This window comes from Tachyglossus aculeatus (assembly GCF_015852505.1).
Source record: "Tachyglossus aculeatus isolate mTacAcu1 chromosome 12 unlocalized genomic scaffold, mTacAcu1.pri SUPER_6_unloc_1, whole genome shotgun sequence".
NCBI lineage: Eukaryota > Metazoa > Chordata > Mammalia > Monotremata > Tachyglossidae > Tachyglossus > Tachyglossus aculeatus.
In genome coordinates this window covers 4545100-4570696 of record NW_024044828.1, presented here as the reverse complement: position 1 = coordinate 4570696, position 25597 = coordinate 4545100, and the positions used below count along the sequence as shown (strand labels likewise).

The 25597-nt window shown below is 41.1% G+C and overlaps 1 protein-coding gene across 3 annotated transcripts in view; it reads right to left on the bottom strand.

Annotated features, from left to right (window-relative positions):
• Positions 1 to 1031: 1031 nt before the first annotated feature.
• PHTF2 (putative homeodomain transcription factor 2) overlaps positions 1032 to 25597 on the bottom strand; it is a 120178-nt gene continuing 95612 nt past the window's right edge. For all 3 annotated transcript variants that reach the window (XM_038741263.1, XM_038741261.1, XM_038741264.1), the window contains 8 exons: positions 17308 to 17436; positions 15453 to 15725; positions 14610 to 14741; positions 11206 to 11292; positions 9679 to 9834; positions 9203 to 9298; positions 5805 to 5930; positions 1032 to 3394 (listed from right to left, as the gene is read on the bottom strand). In XM_038741263.1, the coding sequence (XP_038597191.1) occupies positions 3374 to 3394; positions 5805 to 5930; positions 9203 to 9298; positions 9679 to 9834; positions 11206 to 11292; positions 14610 to 14741; positions 15453 to 15725; positions 17308 to 17436 (1020 nt within the window). In that variant the 3' untranslated portion in view covers positions 1032 to 3373. The remainder of the gene's footprint in view (positions 3395 to 5804; positions 5931 to 9202; positions 9299 to 9678; positions 9835 to 11205; positions 11293 to 14609; positions 14742 to 15452; positions 15726 to 17307; positions 17437 to 25597) is intronic.

Genomic DNA, 25597 nt, shown 5'->3' with positions numbered 1-25597 from the left:
GTGATCCTGGAAGCTAGGTTTCAAATATTGACCACAGCTGGAAATGAAACGTCCTGAATATCAACAAACTGGAGTGCCTGCTAAAATGAGACCAGCCTACCATTTCTTTTGGGGTTCTGCAGGCAATTTTTGAAGGCTTTTTGGGGGGCTGCAATTCCCTCAATTTATTCATTCAGTCATATTTACGTGCTTACTGTGTGCAGAGCACTGTACTAAGCACTTGGGAAGTACAAATCAGCAACTTACGGAGATGGCCCCTACCCAACAACGGGCTCTAAATGTGATCTTGCTGCAGATGTAGATGAAATACTTAGGCTGTGGTTCAATTTCCTCAAATTGCTTTCCCCCTGCTGTTTGTGAGTGAGGTTATCAGGATCTAGAAACTGCTCAAAATGCCACATCTGTTTTTTAAAGCAGTGCCATCCATCTGGGGCAATTGAGCATTTACTGTGTGCAGAATACTGTACTAAGCACTGCTCGTTGTTGGCAGGACTGTCTGTTTATATTATACTTTCCCAAGCACTTACTACAGTGCTCTGCACACAGCAAGCGCTCAATAAATATGATTTTTGAGGGGAGTACTGTAGAATTATTATACCCTATCACTGCCCTCTGGGAACTTTCCAATCTAAGAAGGTTGGGGGAGAGGACATTCTGATAAACCACAGGGAAGGAACAGAGCAACATAACTGCCTAGAAGTTAATAAGGCACAGACCTAAGTGCCTAGGTGACCCAGAAGGGAGAGAAAATAGAGTGGGGAGATGAGAGCTTAATCAGGGAAGGCCACCTAATCACAGAAAACCAGGAGAAGAAAAGGAAAAGGTCATTAGGCATCACCCGGCCTGTGTGTTATCAATTCCCACTGTCACTGGCTAGAGACGATGGAGTCTCCTGTCAGAACAAGAGACGTGCCTCAGTTTAGACAGCAGAAGCCAGCCCCCATCTACAGCTTGGACAAGCTCATCGCCCTGGAAAAGGGAATGTATTTAGGGACATCGGAAAAAACAAAACAAAACCCACTGAAGAGCTCTTAAAACCATCAGCCATAGAATGCTTTATTTCAAGCTTGCTGATCAAACTTTCAGGTATAATACATGTGGCAAAACACAACAATTAACACACAATATCTGCCACATCTCCACTTACCTCTAATTTGAACTGTTTTGTTTTTCCATATTACGGGACATATAACGATTCTTTCATTTTCATATAATAATGGTAAACCTAATGGCAGCAATTGAAAGTTTCACGCTTCTACAATGAGAACTCCTTTAATGTCAATGTGCCAACTCCAATGCCAGATTGTCATCGTGTTCTTCCATTGCTGCCCATGTTAATGACATCATCCAGCATATTCCTAATAAATTGTTGAGAGGTACAGTGTAGTTACTAACCAACTCCCAACTTCAAACCCAAACAAGCTTTTTTACTTAAATCACTATATTTAACATTTAAGTTTCTCAAAAATACTTTCATTCTGAAATAAAAGTTTTTATGAGATAAAACAGTCTCATCTCTTACCCCCAGCAGAACTCATGTTGTACTTTTTTTTCTCAAAATATATTCTGTGCAAAATGTAAGTTCTGTGTAGGTGTGTACCTTATTTTGGAAAAGTTGTCTATAAAATATAATTCCTAAAAACAATCCCAACATCAGACAACAAAGGAAGAAGAAACATATCAAATGCAGCCAAATTTTCACATGAAAAACCGAAATGTTCTTAAAGCTCCAGTAAATACATTTCTTCAAACATCAGAATGCACTTTGGTCATTATTAAACATATTAGTACACAGGCAAATAAAAAAAATACTTGTTTTTGTTGCTGTATATAAAGATCATATACCACACGAATTAGGCAAAATAACCTCAAATACATACTAATTCTCAGGAATGGGGAAAACAGGGATATCTGACACATTCCTTATCTGAAAACTGTGATTTAGGGAGAAGACTGGATACACCAGCAAAATGGTGCATTTGCAAATGAGTGTAAAGTCACTAAAAATGTAAAAGGCTTGAGGACATTCAAATGGTGCATTGGGTTCAGACATCACTTGGGATGAGGACATCCAGTTTCCACACACTCGAAATGCCCTATAGAAACCAGAACGAAAAAATCACAATTATCCAAATATAGTGGCCTGAAAGGCCCTGCTCTAAATAGGATCTTGTCAAATTACATCAAGATATAAACAGGTCTGCTGATCTGAAGGGATCTCTCCTGGACTCATTAGCAACTTGTCAACAATCATTTTTCTGGGATACCTGGATCTAGACTAGCCCTTATCATTGGAGAGAAAGAGATTTGGAGGGCAGATTTTGCAAACGGTCTATCTTGTGGAACTGATTTTTAGAACAGATATGCACAAGGGACACATTTTGGGAGAAACGTCCTCAGTTCAGTTGGGTGTGACAGAAGTGGGAGCATATGCCATAATGCACTGGGGAAGTCTGTATTTAGTAAAATCAATAGGCACTTCATTTGTGAGATGAGATACCATATTGTGTCCCAGTCCACTACAGCAGATCCCAGGCAGAGAGAGATACATACTAAAAGTAACAATTAAAAAGTGCACATTTTGAGCAAGCACAGTTGGAGCTGTGCGAACAGCCCAGTGTTTCAAATAAATACAATTATTACTAGTTCATTTTTATCAAAATACCTTACATTATGGTAGCCATTTACAATTATTGCTCTATTAAGAGTTTTATCAAAGAGCACTTGTTGACCTGTTATGTAATCCCATATTAGTTTATTAATACTGAAGGGTGTTTAAACTGCAGCTTAATCGGGTTAGATCCTGGCAATGTCTCCAAAACAAGAGAGGCATATAACACTGACTGCCTCTAGTGTTACTGGAAAAAAAAAAAAGACAATTGGTTATTTCTTTGATTGTACAGTCAGGGCTTGGAACTCACATAATGCACTTTGGGATGCTGGCAGAAAGCTAGGTGTTTAGCAAGAGGTGTTTGGGCTATTCTGAACTGTTATAAATAAGTCTGGCTTAGTGAACCAGTGGGGGAATGGTGCTTAGCGGTGGTTTATACTGGCAAGAGCTATCAATGTTTCAATTAAGTCTGAACAATTACCAGGATCTCAAGTATGTGGATATCAGTTTTATCACCCTTTCGAGAACTAAGCATATCAATGCTTGAAAATAAAATATAGACTAAAATAAGTGTAAAAAAACAGTGAAAAGGTAAAATAAATATAAGGATTGCACAAGACAGTCAGATGTAAACACTTCGATTTTCCAAGCTATGCCCTTGAAGCTCTGAAGCTCAGATTCAGTGACCGTATTGAGGCAGCTTTTATTAGTCAGAGTTCTCTTGTTCCAGAGTGCTGGGCTTCATCTTCTGTTCTCTGCATGTCATGATTTGATCTTCCAGAGCTGAAAACCAAAAATCAAATAGTGAAAAATAGGCATATTCCCCAAAAAGACTGCAATAGGCCCTGCTTCATTCCTTTTTTTTTTTTTTTTTTTTTGGAGTACCATGGAACCAACTTTTTTAAAGCAAATAAGAAGGGTATTTTCCCCCATCTGGCATATCTGGGAATGATTCTGAGGAAAACTTGGTCTACAGTGGAGTATACCTCACTTTATCCAGATAGTCAACAGTGTGGGAGAGGAAGTTGACATTCTATGGCCCTTGGAGCACAAAGAGGAGGCTAAGACTACAGAGAAGCAGCTTGGCTCAGTGGAAAGATCCCGGGCTTTGGAGTCAGAGATCATAGGTTCAAATCCTGGCTCCACCACTTGTCAGCTGTGTGACTTTGGGCAAGTCACAACTTCTCTGTGCCTCAGGAACCTCATCTGGAAAATGGGGATTCATTCATTCAATTGTATTTATTGAGCACTTACTGTGTGCAGAGCACTGTACTAAGCACTTGGGAAATACAAGTTGGCAACATATAGAGACGGTCCCTACCCAACAACGGGCTCACAGTCTAGAAGGGGGAGACAGACAATAAAACAAAACATGCAGTCAGGTGTCAAGTCAGCAGAATAAATAGAAGTAAAGCTAGATGCACATCCTTGACAAAATGAATAGAATAGTAAATATGTACAAGTAAAATAGAGTAATAAATCTGTACAAACATATATACAGGTGCTGTGGGGAGGGGAAGGAGGTAGGGCGGGGAGGATTGGGGTGGGAGAGGAAAAAGGGGGCTCAGTCTGGGATTACAACTAAGCCCCACGTGGGACAACCTGATCACCTTGTAACCTCCCCAGCGCTTAGAATAGTGCTTTGCACATAGTAAGCACTTAATAAATGCAATCATTATTATTATTATTACAGCATCTGTGGCTCCTCAGCTGTAGTTCATCCCCAGTGATATTTACTGGCCACTAGGGGTGAAAGAAAAACAGTCTTGCTTGACATCACAAAGGTTACACTGGACAAGTAGCACAAAGATGTCACAGGTGAGGCCTAATTAATGTATAGGCAAAAATAAAAATGGTAGAGGGGGCATAGGAGTTGGACTCCAGTGAACTCAGCCCCTTTCACCCTCCCACCTGAGGGGCCCTAATCCCTCTTCCCCTATGACCTCTGAATATGGGGTGACATTTTCTCTGCAGCCTGATGGGAGTACAGAACCACAGTTTGGTAATACAAGGCCTATGGGGCTTGGTTAGCCTTTCCTGCTTGGGCTTAAAGTCTCCCACCTCCTTCCCCCACTTGACCATTAGCCTGTTCCCTGGAACACCCCTCCAGCACCCTGAGAAGGAAGTAAGAAAGACAGATGATGGCAGGGGAGGAGGGAAGGAAAAACGAGCAAGCAGGCCACCGTTTTTTCCTCTGCCCCAGAAACAGCCTGATGGCTGGGCTCGGGGAGCAGCAAGAGGCTGAGTCCCTGAGCAGCTGGGTGGATGGCTGGCAAATGGGCCTCTGAGGGGCCAGGCTGAACTGAACCATGCAGAAAGAATGCCACCCAATATAACTCTGTGTGCCTAACAACATTACCACCAGCCCATCTTCCCCAGCAATGCTCGCTCCCCATAAATCCCCCAGGTGGGACAGACACCCCTCAAATCTGTGTTCCCTGCTCCCACCAACCCCTGGTCAGGAGCCCATGCTGGCTTAGCTGAAGGAGCAGAGGACACTGAGGGGCACTTGTGGCCTCCACCTTAAAGTCCAATGCAGCCACCACCCTGCTCTTGGGCTTTGTGTTTCCCTCCAGGTCAGTGACAAGCCTGGGGCAGCCCATGGCCAAGCAAGACTTGAAGCTTCCAAATAGTTCATACTGGAATACCCATTCCTCTTCTCTCTTCTCTTCTCCCTCTCTCTCTATCTCGTTTATTTTTTAAAAAAGAGAACACTTGGTGACTTTCACTAGGATCGGGGGGAATTGCAAAGGAAGAAAACACCACGGACCCCTTCTCTAGCTGAGTTTATAATCCGAGGGAGGGTGAAGGGAAGGCTACAGTAAGCTGTTGCAGTGGATACAGTGACCAAGGGAGCGACAAAAGAAGGAGCAGATTAATCTGGGAAGGCTTTGCGAAGGAGGTGGTTTGTAGAAAAGCTATGAAAGAAGGAAAAGAAGATGGGGGTATTTTTGGATCTCAAACCAGTTTCCAGTCCTGAAGGTAATTTAGTCCATTCAAATCATCTGATTCACTGGCTGATGAATCAAAGAGCTTTAAAATGTTTCCCACTGTGCAAAGACTTGGGTAGCATATTATCAAAAATTAAACATGCAGTTTATTGACTGGAATACTGAGCACCTGAAATAGTTGGGAAGTGTGATCCAGAGCACCAAACCAGCACTAGAGAGTAAGATTCTCTGCAAGTTCTCACCTTTAAATTGAATCCAAGTAAGTCACTGATAACACCCGAAACGGCAGACAGGATGACAACCTGGGTAATGTTATAAAGCAGCGGGTTCATCGTCAGCCCATATAACCTGAAGGGGCTGTCCAATTCCTAGCAAGGACAAAAACATGTTTACATCTTTAGAAAGAAGAAGCTTCATGTGTCTAGACCCACTACATGTCAGGAGCCCTAGGACCTCAGGGCGAAGCAAGGAGGTCTTTAAATCATTTTTTAAACTACAGGGACTATATTTAAAAAATTATGCACGCCTTTAGAACAACAACTGGAGAAGTAGTGTGGCCTAGTGGAAAGATCACAGGCAAAAGTGTCAGAAGGATGTGGGCTCTAATCCCAGCTCTGCTAATTGCTTGCTGTGTGACCTTGGGCAAATCACTTGACTTCTCTTGCCTCAGTTTCTCAACTGTAAAATGGGGATTAATTACCTGTTCTCCCTCCAACTTAAACTGTGAGACCCATGCAGGACAGGGACTGCGTCTGACCTAATTAAATTGTACCTACCCCAGTGCTTAGAACTGTGTCTGACACATTGTAAGCCCTTAGCAAATTCCATTAAAAAATAACACCAAAACACGAAAGAGTCCTGAATGGAAAATAGAACTGAAACTCCTTTCTTCCCCTCAATCATTTGAATTCTAAATGAATGACTAGGGAATTAACCTACTGTGATAAACTGCTCAGTTGGAGGGACCGAGAAATGCTGCCTCATACCCTAGCCAACAGCTCATGAGAAGCAACGTGACCTGGCAGAAAGGGTGGAGGCTTGCAAGTCAGAGGACCTGGGTTCTAACCCCGGCTCTGCCACTTGTCTGCCGTGTGACTTTCGGCAAGTCACTTGACTTCTCTGTGCCTCAGTTTCCTCATTTGAACAATGGAGGTTAAATAGCTGATCTCACTCCCCCTTAGATGGGACAGAGATTGTGTCCGACCTGATTACCTTATATCTACCACAGCGCTTAACAGGGCTTGACATACAGTAAGCATTTAGCAAATACCACAGTTATTATCATTAGGACTATGAGGGCAGAATATTCAGTAAAAAATTAGTTTCACACATCTTTATAGTAGGGAGACATCGAGGCGGCAAAAAACACGTGGAATATCATTAGGGTGAGTGAAAAATCTCAACCTGGAATTCTTCCCTTTTACTCTGGAAAACCTGTTTAGCAAAGACAATTCAGCAAATACAATTTTAATCCTAGTATTTTGTGTTTAGGGATAAAATTTACTGGTATTTATCAGTGCAACATAATACATTTGATTTCTCCAACAATGTTCTAATGCCAAAGAGTTAACATGACAGCTCTGATCCTTTTATCAGTTTATTCATGGGGCAAATAGTGCTAAAACTATATAAAGCATTAATTCTGATTTTAGTAAAAGGGCATCTCCCTAAGCAAATGCACTTACTTCCCTAGAATTTCGATATGATCTAAGGAATTGCCTGGGTACAAGCAGCATACATCTTCATAGGACTGTGCAGATAACCATCTTTACAAGGAATAATAGTTGGCTAGGTTTAGTGTTTTCTTATTCTTTTTACAAGACGGCTAAAATATTCAGTCATAGAAAGCTAACTATATTTTCACTTTAAATGTGTTATATTTGAAACATACTAATATGCATTTATTCTCAATTTTTTATAAGATAATGAACTCAAATTAGGGTATAATTAGTTCCCATCACCATTCAGCCTTCCAAAAGGCATACTAGCCATCTTGATTTGGTTTTCTACCCTTTGTCTATTCTTGCTTCATGAGCAAAACTGTGAACATGTCTATATATACACACACACACACACACACACACACACACTCTCTCTCTCTCCTCTTTCACCCAGAATGAGATATTCAAGATATAATTTCTGTAGCATTGTAACCTGATTTTAAAAAGGCAAATCCAAGAATTAAGAGAGCATTCCCAGGCAGGTTCTTTGCTTTGCTACAAAAAGTTATGAAGGAGAATCCCAATCACAGGAGCTGTTCTCACTGGAACGTGGCAGGATTGCACAGCAACACAGGGTAAGAATCAAAATGATGAGAATGGAAGGAATCAGAGCACATCAACCGGAATACGAAACAGCGTGGGCCTGGCAACTTTGTGTAGCTTTTAAGTCAGAAACTTTGAGGGCACAGTTTGGAGACTGGAAGATTGCTTCGAGGAACTGTTTCTACTGCTCTAGAGGAGGCTGTGTTAGAATACATCTCATCCATTATTCTGTGTGTAAATAAATCAACCAACTGGTTGATTCTGGCATATAGCTTCCTAACATGAAATATGTACATGATTGTGGTGCATGTTTTTTGCCACTGACAAAGGCTTCAGTTACACTGCTGTTTTGAAAGTTATAAAGCACAGAGACTTATTTTAAATTTCAATTAGTTTAAAATGAAAACACTTTGGGGGAAATAAAATATTTTCAATGTCTCCCTTTTTAAGAAAGAACTACCAGCACAAGTCACTTATAGGTTTTATTATGGAGGCTTTGCTTTTCCCTGGTCATTCTCTTTGGTGTTAACTCTCAGTTCAGAATTGTTCCTCGAATTTCCACAATTTTTGAAGGCAAAAACTCTATTCTCTGCATCAATCACACCACTCCTGCAAGGCCGTATTCCATCACAACTTATTTTCTCTCGACATTGTTCAAAACATTAGTTCTTCTAATGATCTAGTCTCCTGCAGCTGCAGGTTTTATGAAGCACCTCCGGGGAAGTGATCACCCTTACTAGGAGTGGGGGTCTGGCAAATAGATCCAGCTTAAGACTCACTTTCCATTCAGCACTAGCTAGAAATAACTAGTAGTTCCACCATTTGCCCCGCTGATTGATACGTTCTCTCAAAATTAATATTATTTTGATCCATGGTTTTGAAAGCACACACTCCATCCTCCATGGTATCGGGTGGTTTTCTGTTGGGTTGGGAATCCAATGATTTCAGTGATTTGCTGTTTTCAGATCTTTCAAAGGAACATAACCATAACCATAGCATAACCTTATCTGTAGATAAGTAGGGTTTCTTTTGTAAACCATGAGGTAATGCTATAAAGCAGTGAAACAATAATCAAGCCAGACTCTGTCAACTGGCATTAAAAGGAACACTTTTTTTGAAATGAAGGACATATGGGTCAGTGGAAATTTTGCCACAAATTTTGAAATCGCTACCTAAAGCTAAACTGGAAGAAGCTCAGAACATTGCTCCAATGTAGGTCAAATGAACAAGATTTCCTATTGCCTTGTGCTTAGCTTCTAGAAAATGGAAAAGCAGAGTTTTGACAAGGAATGAGGGAAGGCATTTAGAACAGGGACAAGCTGTAAAGAGAACTTCCAAAATACTAGATTTAACCTAACAGGATCCTGCATTCTTACCTTCAGTAACTTTGTAGCAAGTTTCAAAACATTATTCACCAGGGTCAGTTCCTCCTTCTTGTTGGGTTTCTTCTCCATTTTCAAGTATAAATTTATCTAACCGAAGAGATCAATTAAAAACATTTTTACCAATGACAGAAAAGTAGACAATAGAAAAAGAGTTTTCTCACCAAATAGCTTGTTCACAGACCAACCAGGGTAAAATACTGGTTTGATCAAAACCTAAACAATAAATTTGAGAAACACTTTTAGTCGATTTGGAAATGTATCCAATGAATGGATTACTAAGATGTAAAATTACCTCAGGCAATGTTTATAGGTGGGATATCAATCAATACACTTAAAGAAGATCTACAGATACTGTAGTTGGAACTTAAGCTTTCCATAAAAACTTTCCTTTTACAGGTTCTTTATGCAACTCACTATGTTTGCCATCTTTTCAAAACATGACTTTGTAGAACATTAAGCAGTCTCACCTGTTCAGTAAGTAATATTGAGGTATTGCTATATTTTTTACTTGTTTCAGATCCAAGAGTAACAAATCTCAGCAGAAACAGTGTTAGCGAGACACACCAGATAACCAGTTCCCAATTGTAGTGGCAATCGAGGAAGATCTCGTGAACGTGGAGCAGCTGAAGTCAAAGGAAAAGGGGAACAGAAGGAATTAACCCAGAAGTAAAATACTCTTTTAAACCTCTTAGAATGTGGTGGCTACATTCCTGAAGAACCCGTTATTGTTGTAATACTCACCCTCCAACCAAAACTGAGCATACATGTTTTCTGAAACTGCATCGTGCAATATTGAGACAGAGGCATGACGCTGGAAGACTACTGCCTACTTCTGCTGTCCCATTCTATCCAAAATACAGAGTGAAAACATGCTTTCTGGGGGCACACGGGCATTTTGACTTTATTTCTATTAAAAAAAAAGACTTCCATAGCCCAAACTCTAAGTACGAAAGCGGAGAATGGGGCGTGCGATTTCCTGGACCTTATAAAAATATCACTTGAAAGAATATTGAAAGGTGGCCTCAAGGCACGGCATAATATTTAACTGGATGTAAGATGTTGTTATATATGAGTTCATTAGGACTTGTAGTATGGCACTGAATATCTTTGCTACTCACTGGTTTGTGACAAAGGAGTTTGTATGCTGGAGCCAATCCAACACTAGGAACATGGTGAAATTTTACACATTGTTATCTGCCACAAATAGCTTCAGATTTAGGCTTCTGCACCTGTCACTCTGACATCTGTACTGCACTGCATTTGAATCCTAAGTCTTTTCATTATCTGTCAAATTACAAAAAGCCTAACAAAGACCACCAACTGCGCATTTTATTCCAGGTATTAGGAGGAGATGAGAAGTCGCTTTAAGCTTCCTCAAAACAAAAATGAGCCTGATATTAAAACACTTTAACACTTTAGTTAGTCTGTAACTAAAATAGACTAAGAACATTTAAGGTGAGAAATTGAATCTATGTGCTACCCAAATTGGAATGAATATCATGTCAGAAATCTCTCATTAGGGGTTCCAATATTTTACAATTAGTAACACTACATGTAAGTGACAGGGAGAACAATAAACTCATTATTTTCACATTCATTAGAGGCAGGGCTAATCTCAACCATTGAAAAGCCTGTCTTATGTCTGTAGCCTTCATGTCATAATGATGCTTTGAAGTTGAGGAATTCCAGCAAAAACAATAAATGCACTTAGTTCAGTGGTCTGCGCAGAGTAATTGCTCAATAAATACCACTGATGAAATGCAAATTATGGAAAAGTATTCTTTTACAAGACTATTTCTTTCCCATGCCTAATTATTTCCATTATTGCTACGAAGAACACAAACATAAGAGAAGAAATTAGCTACCAATCACTTATTCTACCAAGTAAAAAATGGTGTAAGGTAAGGGCTCTAGGCTAGGATTGTTTGGCTTTTTATTATTATTACAGGAATAATTTGGTCAAGATTGTGCCTACCTGAGGCAAATTAACTCACCTGAGCACAGCAGATAAAAACAACAGAAATGGTCAACAGGAAAGCAGATGATACAATCACATCAACAGATCGCTGGGGGCCTCGCCGCTGAAAAGGGAAATGTTTATTTATGCATTTAAGTCATTAACAACTGAAGATGTAGTTAATGATCACACTTCATGATGGCTCAAAAATCTTATAAACTCCCTCAACTATTAAATGGACTAGGGTGCTATTATTCCCCAGTGATTTGTCAAACAGCAGGAAAATGGAGAATCAATCAGTACACGGTATTTACTGAGCGCTTACTGGGTGCAGAGAACTGTACTAAGCACTTGGGAGAGTTGGTAGACCCGATCCCGGCTCTCAAGGAGCTTACAATCTAGTAGGACAAAAGGGTCTTGAAATGGCCTACATCTTGAAGGGTCACTGAATTTATTATTGATCACAGTTTGTGCGATTTCTTCTCATATTGGGCACATCAGGGATTCAGCAATCTGATTCCATGACTCCCAAACCTTTCAGACTGGTGGGATCCTGATCACAGGACTGACTGGAGGTACATCTTTGTCTTGGCCCTCAAAACTCCACAGTTGGCTTCCCTCTCCTAATGGGCCACATGATTTCTCCTCCAATTTCCTGCTCTAGTTGCCCCTGGTCCACCCTTTTCCCCAGACCTCATCCACTTCCGGGACTGGGAATCTACAAGAGTCAGTGGTGAAACCCCTCTGATGATAATAATAATAAATGATAATGATAATGGCATTTATTAAGCACTTATTATGTGTAAGGCACTTGTTCTAAGTGCTGGGGAGGTTACAAAATGATCAGGTTGTCCCACGTGGGGCTCACAGTCTTTATCCCCATTTTACAGATGAGGTAACTGAGGCACAGAGAAGTGAAGTGACTTGCCCAAAGTCACACAGCTGAAAATCGGCAGAGCCAGGATTTGAACCCATAATAATAATAATAATGATGGCATTTGTTAAGTGCTTACTATGTGCAAAGCACTGTTCTAAGCACTGGGGGGGGGGGATACAAGGTGATCAGTTTGTCCCACGTGGGGCTCACAGTGTTCATCCCCATTTTACAGATGAGGTAACTGAGGCTCCGAGAAGCTAAGTCACTTGCCCAAGGTCACACAGCAGACATGTGGGGGAGTTAGGATTCGAACCCATGACCTCTGACTCCAAAGCCCGGGCTCTTTCCACTGAGCCACATCTGGGGGCTGTCACATCTTTTTCTCAATGGCACTTGTTTTGTGCTTACTGTGTGTCAGGCACTGTACCAAGCACTGGAGTAGATAAAAGAGAGTTAGGTTGGACAAAGTCCATGCCCCACATGGGGCTCCAAGTCAACCCCCGTTTTACAGATGAGATAACTGAGGCACAGATAAGTTAACTGACTTCATTCATTCAATAGAGCACTTACTGTGTGCACACCACTGTACTAAGACTTGCCCAGGGTCACTCAGCAGACCAAGTGGCAGAGCCTGGATGAAAAACCAAGTCCTTCTGGCTCCCGGGACCATGCTCTATCCATTAGGCCACGCTGCTTCTCCGTCACTATATCAATCACTTTCCACAAGCAAGTCATTCCCCGTAACAGCCACGCAGTTGACGGTTTCTCCTGCTAACACTGGCCTGTTCTAGACTGTAAGCTTGTTATGGGCACAGAATGTGTCTGCTAATTCTGTTGTATTGTAAAGCAAGTGCTTAGTACAGTACTCTGCACATAGTAAGCACTCAATAAATACCACTGATTGATTGATTGCACATCAACTGAAACTGGGATTAGCAGGAAAGGGTCACAGACAGAAGGTAGTAAAAACTGGGTTGGGTGGAGAAAAGAGCATAATAATAATAAAAAATAAGAATTACGGCATTTGTTAAGCACTTACTATCTGCCAGGCACTGTACTAAGCGCTGGGGTAGATACAGAAGCAGAGTGGCTTAATGGAAAGAGCACGGGCTTGGGAGTCAGAGGATGTGGGTTCTAATCCTGCCTCCGCCACTTGTCTGCTGTGTGACCTTGCAAGCCACTTAACTTCTCTGTGCCTCAGATACCGCATCTGTAAAATGGGGATTAAAACTCAGCCCCACGGGGGACAGCCTGATTATCCTGTATCTGCCCCAGCCAAGGTAACCATTGCAGTGATTAGCACTTAGGTTGGCAAGTGGACCAGGGGCTAGTATCTAGATCTTTGGACTCCCAGAGCAGTGCTCTTTCCTCTGGATACCCGACAGGGCTAGATTGGCTGGTAATGCGGAATTCAGGGAGACGGACAACGCTGGAGATCATCTTTCTTCAGCTTCGCGCTGTTATTTCTAAGAAGTGAGCTCCCTCTCCTGGCTCTTAAGAAGAAAAAAACATGAGATCCAGAATTTAGCATCTTGTGGAACCTTTTGGCCAAGAAGATTGTTAGGTAAAGCAGCAGAAACTTTATGGTTTGACCATTCACCTGCCTAGAGGCAGGAAGCTGCGTGCAATGGTGTCCCCCTTCTGGCCTGGAATTCCCTGATCCTTGATTTTTTTAATGGTACTAAGCACTTACTATGTGTCAGGCACTGTACTAAGCACTGGGGAAGACACAAGGCAATCAGGTTGGACACGTTCCCTGTCCCACATGGGGCCCACAATCTTAATCCCCATTTTACAGATGAAGTAACTGAGGTACAGAGAAGTTAAGTGACTTGCCCAAGGTCACAGAGCAGACAGGTGGTGGAGCTGGGATTAGAACCCAGGTCCTTCTGACTCCTAGGCCTATGCTCTATCCACTAGGAGACCTCCAGGTTCTAGTCCCAGCTCTGATACTGGCCTACTGTGTGACCATGGGCAAGACACTTAACCTCTCTGTGCCTTATATGTAGAATGGCAGTAAAACATACCGTGAGGCCCAAATGGGACAGGGACTGGTGTCCGATCTGCTTAGCTTGCATCACCCCCTGTGCTTAGCACACAGTTAAGTGCATATTAAATGCCATAACATAATAATCATTTTCCGGTAGAGAGAACTACAATAATGATGGTACTTAAGTGCTTACTATCCAGTTGAGAGGCGCCCGATTCCCTGGTGATTTTCTAATAAATGTCCCACAGTCACCTACTTTGGGTGTTTGTAAGCATTTCAAAAACACTTGGAAAATAAAAGTCCGAAAGAGTTGCCTGGACATAACTGTCAGGCAAATTTTTCAGGGATACAGTTCAACCAGAACTACAGAAGCAGTGTGACCTTATGATTTCAGGTTCATGTGGCTGTGTGTGTGTGTGTGGCTGTGTGTGTGTGTGTGTGTGTGTGTACACACACACACACACACACACACACACACAGAGGGACAGGCAAAAGTGAGGGGTTTAGAGATTGGTACAAACAGAAGATTCATAGTGACGTTCAACCAGAAGGCAGCTCATCACAGCTATTTTACCTTAAGGTAAGAACGTAGAGAGAGCCACATTTTTATATTCTGCACTTTCTTCAGTCGGAAATGAGGAACCTCTGATTTTCGAGCTCTTCTAGCAGATGTTAAATGTCCAAAAAGTTTGGCAAAAAGTAGTCTCTGCAGATGATCAACAGGAGAGTAAATTGACAAGCAAAAGATAAAAAGGATAGCAAGATCAGATAAACATGGGCTACCAATATTTAAATGATACTGTTCAACTAGGTAGAAATGGAATTAACAAGGCTAAATTAAGCTACAATAGAGTATTATTATAGTGGGCTGTTATTTTCACAGATTTTATCCATTGTTTTATCAGGGGTACAAAGTGAATTACAGAATCTTTTTCATATTCCTATGCTGCCATTTCCATTGCTATTTTTTGTGCTCCAGCCCTTGATTCAGGCCCTTTCTGTGTCCCTTGGCAGCAGAAGTGACAGCAGTTATGTGCAGAGGTACATCAATCGGTTAAAAGTATTTATCAACTATGTCCTCTGTGGAAAGTACTGTACTCTACACTTGGAAAAACACAACAGAATTAGTAGACATAATCCCTGCCCTCTAGGAGTTTACATTCTAGTCTGGATACAGACATTAAAATAAATTATAGGTAGGACAAAGCAATAGAGCACAAAATATACGTACATAAGTGTTAAAGTTTTGAACTCTGTATATCTTTATTAATCAGTCAATATCCCAACCTGAAAAAACAGTCATAATCCTGCTTCAACACATTTCTATTTCCCTCTAGTCTTAAATAATGCTTTTGAACGATGTACTCTGAATTCTCTATTCCATGAAGAAATGATGAAAGGCCTATATCATGCCCACCTGTTTGTATGTTCTCTCTGCCACACAAAGGAGAAAAAAGAAGATCCAGACAAGAGACACTCGGACCACGAAGCTGACCAGAACCATAGAGAGGACCAAGATATCTTCATTTGAGCCAAATGCAATGATATAAAGTTCTGAAGCAGAATATGCTGTGAGCTGCTCCAAGTCTGTTGCTTGGGAAAGCCGGAACACAAACGGAGTTAACCCCAGAATTAAGGATATTGCATTTCCAAAAATTTGGTATCCTATTCCTGGTATATAACTGTTCACCTAAAACAGAGAGAAATATTACTCATATTTACTTCTTGCCTTTGGTGAATTCACATCATGCAAAACTTCCTTAGTTGCAGCACAGAACTATTTTGATAGATGAGTGACAATGTCCATTATTTAAGCATCGTTAGTTACTAAACTAAATTTACAGTTAAAGAGATATACATAAAATTAAAGTCATTCCATTTTACAGTTCATCATCATCATCATCATCAATTGTATTTATTGAGCGCTTACTGTGTGCAGAGCACTGTACTAAGCGCTTGGGAAGTACAAGTTGGCAACATATAGAGACAGTCCCTACCCAACAGTGGGCTCACAGTCTCAAAGGGGGAGTTCATCATCTAGTCACTTAGACCACAAATAGTAGTACAGTTCTTATAGTCAGAAGCAATTCAGAATTGTTCTTCAATGCTTTAATATTTTCTGACCCATTCTGAACTTTCACTAATCAAGACTGATATATAAACATTCCTGACAAAAACAGCAATAGTCACAAAAAAAAAATTGTCCCAACTACAACAGTTCAATTCATTCAGTTCAATTCATTAGTCTGAAGAGCTCCTGCCAACTCACTTATTTAATTTTTACGGTATGTTTCCTCCAAAGAGTTTACCTGGGGAACTTTTAGACATGGAAAATCTAAGAAAAGCTTTAAACCATTGGGATGGCAGTAGGAAACAGACAGGGAGGTAACAGAAGGAGAAAAAAAATAGAAAAGAAGCTAGAGGGAAGACTAAGAGAATTCCATAGTGGGAAGACACAATCAGTTCTTCCACAGTGCGTGTTTTTGACTAGGCATTTTGGATAGCAGGTGTTGGAAGAATTAAGGAACATTCTTCTGACAACTTCTATCAGTCTGGACGCAGCCGGATGTGGTATCCAGCTAGAAATTGTTGGAAATGGGGTATTTTCTTGAATGCAGAGTTCTACAAGAACACAGGTCCTGTGTTATTGGAGAGCTGACTGACTGTACATGCTCTAAGGACAGAGACAACAGATAATCAAAAATCTCACACCCAGGAGAATACAAAATACAATATGCCTATGCAGATTACAAAGCCTCCATAAGATTTTAAAATAAAAATCTAATGCTGGGACAGTAAGACTTTCTATGAAAACTTCTTCATGAATACTGCTCTTTAAGCTACTGATGCTCTTTGCCACTGAAACTGATGTCAGTATGTGTGGGTGGAAGGAGAGAGAGAGAGAACAGTAAGCATTTTTTATATTGATGAATATTTCCATATACTGAACCATTTTTTAACTCTTCTTCAGGGCGGAAATGAAATGCAGGTATACCACTGCTCACAAGGACTTAGCTACTGTTTCTTTCTAGTAGACAGAAAACATGAAAACGAGGACTGAAAGGAAAGAACAGCATTTTAGATCTTACGAATTAAGATGCTGTGTTCCATAGTAATTCTTAGTCTTACTGATTGCAGCTTTAAACCACTCTTGAAATTAGACATATCTCAAGCTGTGAGAAAAGAACCGCAAATGACATTTCCCTACTAACCATCTAATGACATTTAAGTTTTAGAGGTGAACTGAAAGGACAAATGGAAAGAATACTTACTCGGTTCATAATAATTCCACTGATTTCAAGGACAGACATGTCAGCTTTCTTGCAGTCATTACCCTCCCATACAATTGCACTGACTTTTTCTAGCCCTGGGTTGGAATTGTGAAGCCAGGGTAAGTGACTCTAGAAAAAAAATAATATAGATCAAAATGGTACAGGCACTTATTTTGAAATGTTTCCACATACCTTCTGAAGAAATGAAAGGTCATAAGATTAGTGCTTTGGATAGTCACCACAGTGATTAACTTGTATATTCATTCAATTGTATTTATTGAGCACTTACTGTGTGCAGAGCACTGTGCAAAGCGCTAGGGAAGTGCAAGTCGGCAACATGTAGAGACGGTCCCTACCCAACAATGGGATATGCCACAATGCTTAAAATAGTGCTTGACACAGTAAGTACCTAACAAAATACCATCATTATTAATGGGAAATATGCTAAATATTTCCTTCCAAATAACATTTTAACAGAACTCAAAAATGCAATCTTAGTTCACCAATCAGCGGAGTAGTCAACCTTCACTTTTCATTTACATGCTTTGCTAAATGCCTGACAAGTAAAAAACAAACCCTCCTCCCCCACAAAAAAAGAGTGACATGTTTCCTGTCCTCAAGGAGCTTACATTCTAAACAGCAAATGCAGACATAAAAACATTTACAAATAGAATGGTCTGGGAAAAATTGAATTTGCCATCAAATAAATGTATATATAAAAGATATGAGGATGGGCATAAATGAGCTGGCAAGTGCTACAGTATTTGCTGAGCCCTGCTTTACAGTATGCATTATTCAGTTTATTGAATCCAGTTTTCATAGTGCCTGTTCCCTGGTAGCAAGTGAAACACTTTAGGAGGAGCACTAACCCTTTAATGATGTCAGGGGACCATTACATCACTACAGGGTACACTACTTCATCTGAGGCAGCACACTAAAATAGTTCCCTAGAGGCCTGAAAGGGTTAACATTCCTACCAAAACTACTAGAAAATTGAGCTCTCTTTTTATACAATTTTAATTAATGCTTCTCCCATATTCCCATAACAGGCTAGTTGTGAAAGCCATATTAAAATGATGTCTACAGGAAATGCTTAGTTGTAAGCCTGTCCTTGTATCTAAATACCTTCACATTACTGCTGCCAGATTAGGGTTATTAGCATATAATACAACCAATTACAGAATTCAGATGCACTGGGGAGGTTGAGATTTGGATCCTATTTCCTTTTTAGTATACTTAGCACTTGCTATTTACCCCATCCTCGGCCCCACTAGATTTATGTCCATATCCGTAATTTATGTATTTATATTGTTTATTGTTGTTTTGTACTCTCCCAAGTGCACAGTGCTCTGCACACGGTAAGGGCTCAATAAATATGATTAAATGAATGATTATGAAATGCTTTTGTTGATTCTGTTGTATTGCACTATCCCAAGCGCTTGGTATAATGCTCTGCCCGTAGTAAGCACTCAATAAATACGATTGATTGATTGAATGATAGGTACCACAAACATATCAACAGGTTTAAGGAGGGTTTTGGCTAGATTTGAATAAGGGATCCAGAATGAGTTATCAGAGAGAAAGTTAGGAATTTGAAGGAAAAGCTAAGAACATTCAATAGTACGTCCTTATTCATTATGATGGAGGCTAAGCAGACTGTCACATTGTCCCCCATAATCATAATAATAATAATTATGGTACTTGTTAAGTGCTTACTATGTGCCAAGCACTGTTCTACACACTGGATCTAGCATGCTCTTGGACTCTGAATACTGGGCTACAGGACCAATTCATCTGACCCAGAAACAGCAGTGCCCTATGCTCCCACTAATTAACTTCATCTCTACAATGGAGTCTTTTTTTGCATATAAACAAATACCAAAGAAATCTCCTTACTACTCCACATCTTTACTCCTTTCCCTGAATAGCTCTAGTGTGTTTTTACATTTTTTGTGTTTCTTTATAGGTAGTAAATAATGATGGTATTTGCTAAAAGCTTATTATGTATTACACACTGTTTTAAGCACTAGAGTAGATACAAGCTCATCAGTTCAGACACAAGTCCCCATGGCATATGGAGCTCATAGTCTAAGTAGGAGGGAGCTCAGGTATTAAATCCCTATTTTTACAGAGGAGGACAATGAGGCATGGTAAAGTTAAGTGGCTTGCCCAAGGTCACACAGCAGACAAGTGGAGGAGCTGGGATTTGAACTCAGGTCCTCTGACTCTCAGGGCCGTGCTCTTTTCATTAGGCCACGCTACTTCCCCTGAAGTAAATCCTACAAAGTGGTGACATTGAGACTAATGGGCTACATGTTTGCCCCAAGAGAGAGAAGATAAAAGCTGATATCCAAGAGGCTGTGACCAGAAGACAGCCGAGACCTTAACAAGAGGGCCACGCTGAGGACATTGTGGAGAAGCATCAGCTGCAAAGATGATTAACCGTAACTCAAGGGTACCTGCGCTACTACACGCCAAGCACTGTGCTGAGCTCACGGATAAATCATATCAGACACAGTCGCTGTTCCACATGGTGCTTGAATCTACAGGGGAAGGAGAACAGGTATTTAATCTCCATTTTACAGATGAAGAAACTGAGGCACTGAAGAGTTAAGTGACTTGCCTAAGGTCCCACAGTAGGCCAGTGGCACAGTCAGAATTAGAATCCAGGTCTCTTGACTCTTAGACCTGGGCTTTTCCATTAGGGCCCATCAATTCTGTTTCCTGTATCAAATGCATATCCATTCCTGTCATTTCAGTTTCATATATTTTATTTATACTTGATATCTGTGCTTGTGTTCTTTCTTTCTCCCAGTAGGTGGTAAGCTTAAGTGCCTAACCATGGTTTCTATTCTGTAACTCACCAGGATGCAGCACTTGAGTATCCAATGAGGGCTACAGAGCATTGCTTATTAGTAACTTCGCACCACTGCCTCAGTGTTCAGGAGAAACTTATTACAATCCTAGGTTCTGATGCTGACTCATGAAACAGTTAATGATAGTTAAGAACAACAAGAATAGTTAATTAATAGGAGCAATGTGGCCTAGTGGAAAGAGCCCAGGCCTGGGAGTTAGAGGGCCTGGGTTCTAATTTCGACTCTGCCAATTGCCTTTTTTTTTTTTTAACGGTCTTTGTTAAGCATGTGCTAGGCACTGCACCAAGCGCTGGGACAGATACAAAATATTCAGGTTGGCCACAGCCACTGTCCAACATAGGGCTCACAGACTTAATCCCCATTTTACAGATGAGGTAACTGCTCCACAAAAAAGTTAAGCCAAGGTCACACAAAAAACAAGTGGCAGAGCTGGGATTAGAACCCAGATCGTTTGACTCACAGGCCTGGGGCTCTTTCCACTAGGCCACACTGCTTCTACTATTGTGTGATCTTGGGCAAGTCACTTAACTTCTCTGTACCGCCAATCCCGACTCTGCCAATTGTCAGCTGTGTGACTTTGGGCAAGTCACTTAACTTCTCTGTGCCTCAGTTCCCTCATCTGTAAAATGGGGATTAAGACTGTGAGCACCCCCCGTGGGACAACCTGATCACCTTGTAACCTGCCCAGCACTTAGAAAAGTGCTTTGCACATAGTAAGCGCTTAACAAATGCCATCATTATTATTATTGTTACTGCAGTTCTCTCTTCTGTAAAATGGGGATTCAGTGCCTGTTCTCCCTCCTCTTAACATTGCAAGTTCCATGCAGGATGAGGTCTGTACCTGATCTGACTAACTTGCATCTACCATAATGCTCAGAATAGCATTTGACATATAGAAAGCACCTTACAAATACAATAACAACAACAACAATAAAAATACTAATAGGAGGAAAAAAAAGTTTTCATAGGTTTAAGATATTCATGCAACATTTTGAGTCTTGGGAGAGTAAAACTGCATCAGTGTTTCAACTTTTAAATATGCAGTGCTAAATGCACTCACATGGGGAAAAACACAGCAGAGTGACCATCATAATTCCTTTCATGAGATCAGATAATTTACCCCACCACTGCAAATATTAAACATTTTTTCTAGATATGAAGTTATAACCTTAGCCAACTACCACTAATAATAGAAGAAAAGCTAATGAATAATAAAAACAAGCTGTGATTTGGATAATACTAATCATTATTATGGTACCTGTTACGTGTTGACTAATGTGTACTAAGTGCTGGGGTAGATACAAGATAATGAGGCTGGATACAGTCACTGTCCCACATGCTAATAATAACAATAATACTGGTATTTGTTATGCACTTACTATGTGCCAAGATCTGTATTAAGTGCTGGGGTAGATACAAATTAATCAGGTTGGACACAGTCCCTATCAACAAAGATGATGATGATGATATTTTATTTTGTTAGTATGTTTGGTTTTGTTCTCTGTCTCCCCCTTTTAGACTGTGAGCCCACTGTTGGGTAGGGACTGTCTCTATATGTTGCCAACTTGTACTTCCCAAGCGCTTAGTACAGTGCTCGGCACACAGTAAGCACTCAATAAATACGATTGATGATGATGATGATAATAATATCTGTTAAGCACTTACTCTTTGCCAAGCAGAGTAGAGTCTTGGGTACACTGGGGTAGATACAAAATAATCAGGTCAGACACAGTCCCTGTCCCACATGGGGTTCACAATCTATGTTGGGGGGAGGACCAATATTTAAGCCTTATTTTACAGATGAGAAAACTGAGGTCCAGAAAAGCTAGGTGATTTGCCCAAGATCGTGAAGCAGTAAAGTAGCAGGGCCTGGATTACAACTCAGGTCCTCTGACTGGTAGGCCCATACTCTTCCCACTAGATCATGCACTACTGGTAACACCATCTTCCAATACAAAGAACAAATAGACATATATACACACATACAAACATAACTAACTATAATATGCCTGAAAAAAGGTTTCACCGGCAATTCAAGATACAAGCAGCAGATGTCTCTGGTGTCTAATTAAAGCTTGCCTTTATCTCTGGGTGGAGAAAGAGGGGAAGAATATGCACCCGCTATCTTTCAGTTTTACGATACAGTTATTGATGTTGGGATTCTCTCCAGGCACACATGTGGCTGAAAGGACATGTGTGTGTCACTGATGATTCATTCCCCGCTGTATTCCTGTATTCACTTACACTGGTTCCTGGCTTTTGTGCTGCACTTGCCCCTTTTGAATTGCTCTTCAGTCTCCTGTTCTTCCTAAAGTCAGCTCAAGGGCAGCTATCCTTCCAATCATCATCAATCGTATTTATTGAGCGCTTACTATGTGCAGAGCACTGTACTAAGCGCTTGGGAAGTACAAATTGGCAACATATAGAGACTGTCCCTACCCAACAGTGGGCTCACAGTCTAAAATCCTCCCTAGGTAGGCCAGCCCCATCGCCTGTTTTCGCTCAACATTCTGCAGCATTGCCATGTTGTTCACTATGTTTTTCAAACATCCTTTGAGCCGTTCCTATACACTGGACTATGCTGCTTCTTACTAAGTGGCATGGCTTGGTGAATACAGCCCAGGCCTGGGAGTCGGAAGGACCTGGGATCTAATCTCAGCTCAACCACCTGTCTGCTGTGTGACCTTGGGCAAGTCACTTCACTTCTCTGGGCCTCAGCTGTTAGATGGGAATTAAGATTGTGAGTCCCATGTGGAACATGGACTGTGTCCAACCTGGTTAGTTTGTCTCTGTCCCAGTGCCCAGGGCAGTGCCTGGCACATACTAAGCACTAAAAAATACCATTAAAAAAAATACCTGCCTGTCCCATTTCCAGTGACTACCAGGCAGCTGTCTGAATAACCTTTTATCATGTAACCATGCCTATGCCCCTCCCTTTGATACTGAGTTGTGGGGGGCACTGCCTCAAAGCCAACCAACGTATCTCAGGGCTCCACTGCTGCTGTCATCCTGACAGTTGATGCTGAATATGCTGATGAAGCAGCTTGCGGGGCTTTAGAGAGCTCACTGCCATAAACACAGGTCTCCCACAGTCAAGGAAGGCTGGACTGAACCACAGTTTCTCAGTCTTCAAATTTTATATGAAGCTCCATGTTTGTTGATACACCACTCTGTAAACAATCTACCTAAGAAATGTTCCCCTTTTTAATTTGCTTTTCTGCTTCTTTGTCTATGAGGGCATGCTGGAACAGTGTTCTGAAGTGGCAGAATTTGGTCCAGCACTAAGTTCTGTGTTGCCAATGAAAACATCTCATTGTGAATTGGGATTCCAAGAGACAAGTCGGTTCGTATACTCTGCTTTCCTTAAACTTGTCACATAAGAAGGCAATATTTCTACCAACTCTGTGGTACTGTCATCGCCCAAGTGCTTAGTACACCATTCTGCGCATGTTAAGTTCTCAATAACTATACCATTGATGATGTGGAATCTGCCGGTGTCTCAATCATCTCCAGCTACCTACAGAGTCCAGCTACTCACATAAAACATGGGAGGCAGTATTGCCCAGTGGGAAGAACAATGGATTAGAAGTCAGGAGACCCAGGCTCTAGTCCCAGCGTTGCCTGCTATGTGATCTTGGGTAGGTCATTTAACCTCTCAGGGCCTCAGTTTAACTGTTAGACAGGAGGAAAATGGATTGTGAGCACCATGTGGGCTAAGGACGCGTCAAACCTCATAACCTGGTATCTACCCCAGCCCTAAGCACATAGTAAGCACTTAATAAATGCCATAATTACTCTGCTGCAGCTCCTTTTCTTTTATGTGCATAGCCAAGAAGATTGGGAGAATATTCTGACACCAGTTAATGGGCCCTTGCTGCATCTGCAAATATTCTGAATTACACGAACAGGGCTGGATTTACTTCACAGCCCTGTTTTACTCTGGTGGTGATAGAGAAAGGGTGAACAGGCCACCTTCAACTCTGGTAGCCGAGTACAGTGCTCTGCACAAAGTAGGTGCTCCATAAACACCACTGACTGAGTGGCTGATTCAAAGTCATACTGTTGTGGGCTTAGTGAACTTCTGAAGGGATCTAAATGTGTTTAGAAGGATTACTTGGGAAAAAAAGAGAGGTAATTTGGTTTTGGATCATAAGAGGCTTAAAAGTGATTGTCCAAGGTCACAGAACAAGCTATGGACACAGCTAGGAGAACTTAGGTCTCCTGATTACCAGTCCCACGCTTTTGCCAAAAGACTGCACTACCTCCCTAAAACTGAACAAATGAAACATCTTCATGGGGGAATAGGATACATGCTTTCCTTCTGTCATCTTAGCTTCCATGATATGTACCTGGCAGGAGACGAAGTAGTTAACATGAAGCTAACCCTCCTTGGAGAGCTTTGAAGGCTAATCAATAACAGCAAAGACAAGGGAAAAAGCATCGAGTGGTATGCCAAAAATCGACTATGGCTCGGGAGGCCAGAAAGTACAAAGAGGAAACCAGAAAAAATTCAACAGGGACTAGTTGTGTGGGACTGGGACACACACATCCAAATCAGTAATAAAGACCTAAATCAGGGGCTCACCCATTCAAAATCTTCACCATTTCACAGTGCTCAATTACTGGTAGGCGACTAGGGACTCTATATTATTTAAAAACAGAGATGCAACAGAAGAGCGATACTAAAAAGAGCCAAGGCTGTTTTTCCTTATAACAGGAAAACTATTCATTTATTCCCGGAAAGGTGAATTTAGGAAGTTAAAATAGACCCTTGTGCTTTATGACTAGTCAATGGAAACTAGATGTGATGATCCAGATGAGGATAATGCTTCCAGTTTTAAGGGATGAAAGGAATGAAAAATTTGTGGTAAGAATGGAGAAACTAAACCATTGTCTTATAATATTTCTTCTCCAGTGGCTGTACCACGATTCCGTTCTAGCATGACTTTGACAGGTTGTCTCTAGGAAGATTCTTTCTGATTCTAGATTTACAATGAAAAGCTGAAAATCTGTGCCAACAGGCCCACGCAGACAAAGACTATATTAACTGAATGTTGAGAAATAGATAATACAGCAAGCTTTCATGTTGAAACTCGTCTTCACCACCACTAGCAGCTGATAGCACTTGGCCTAGGTTCAAAGGAAGACTAATAAGTTGTCTTTCAAGTGAAAACAATAATTGTATCTGGAACCTTTAGATGTAAGTTAACTTCACCTCACGATGGCTCAACTGCAGGTGAGGCAGATAAACTTGCGAACCCACTGCTAGAATCCAAATACATACGACTCTCAAATGTGCAGAGCTAGGGTGGAAAGTCATGGAATAAATCAGTTCAAATAACGACGGAAACGACATAAAATTGTGCCTTTCGCAGAAGCTACGACAAAAAGACGGAGTCTCCCGCCTCGCTCCT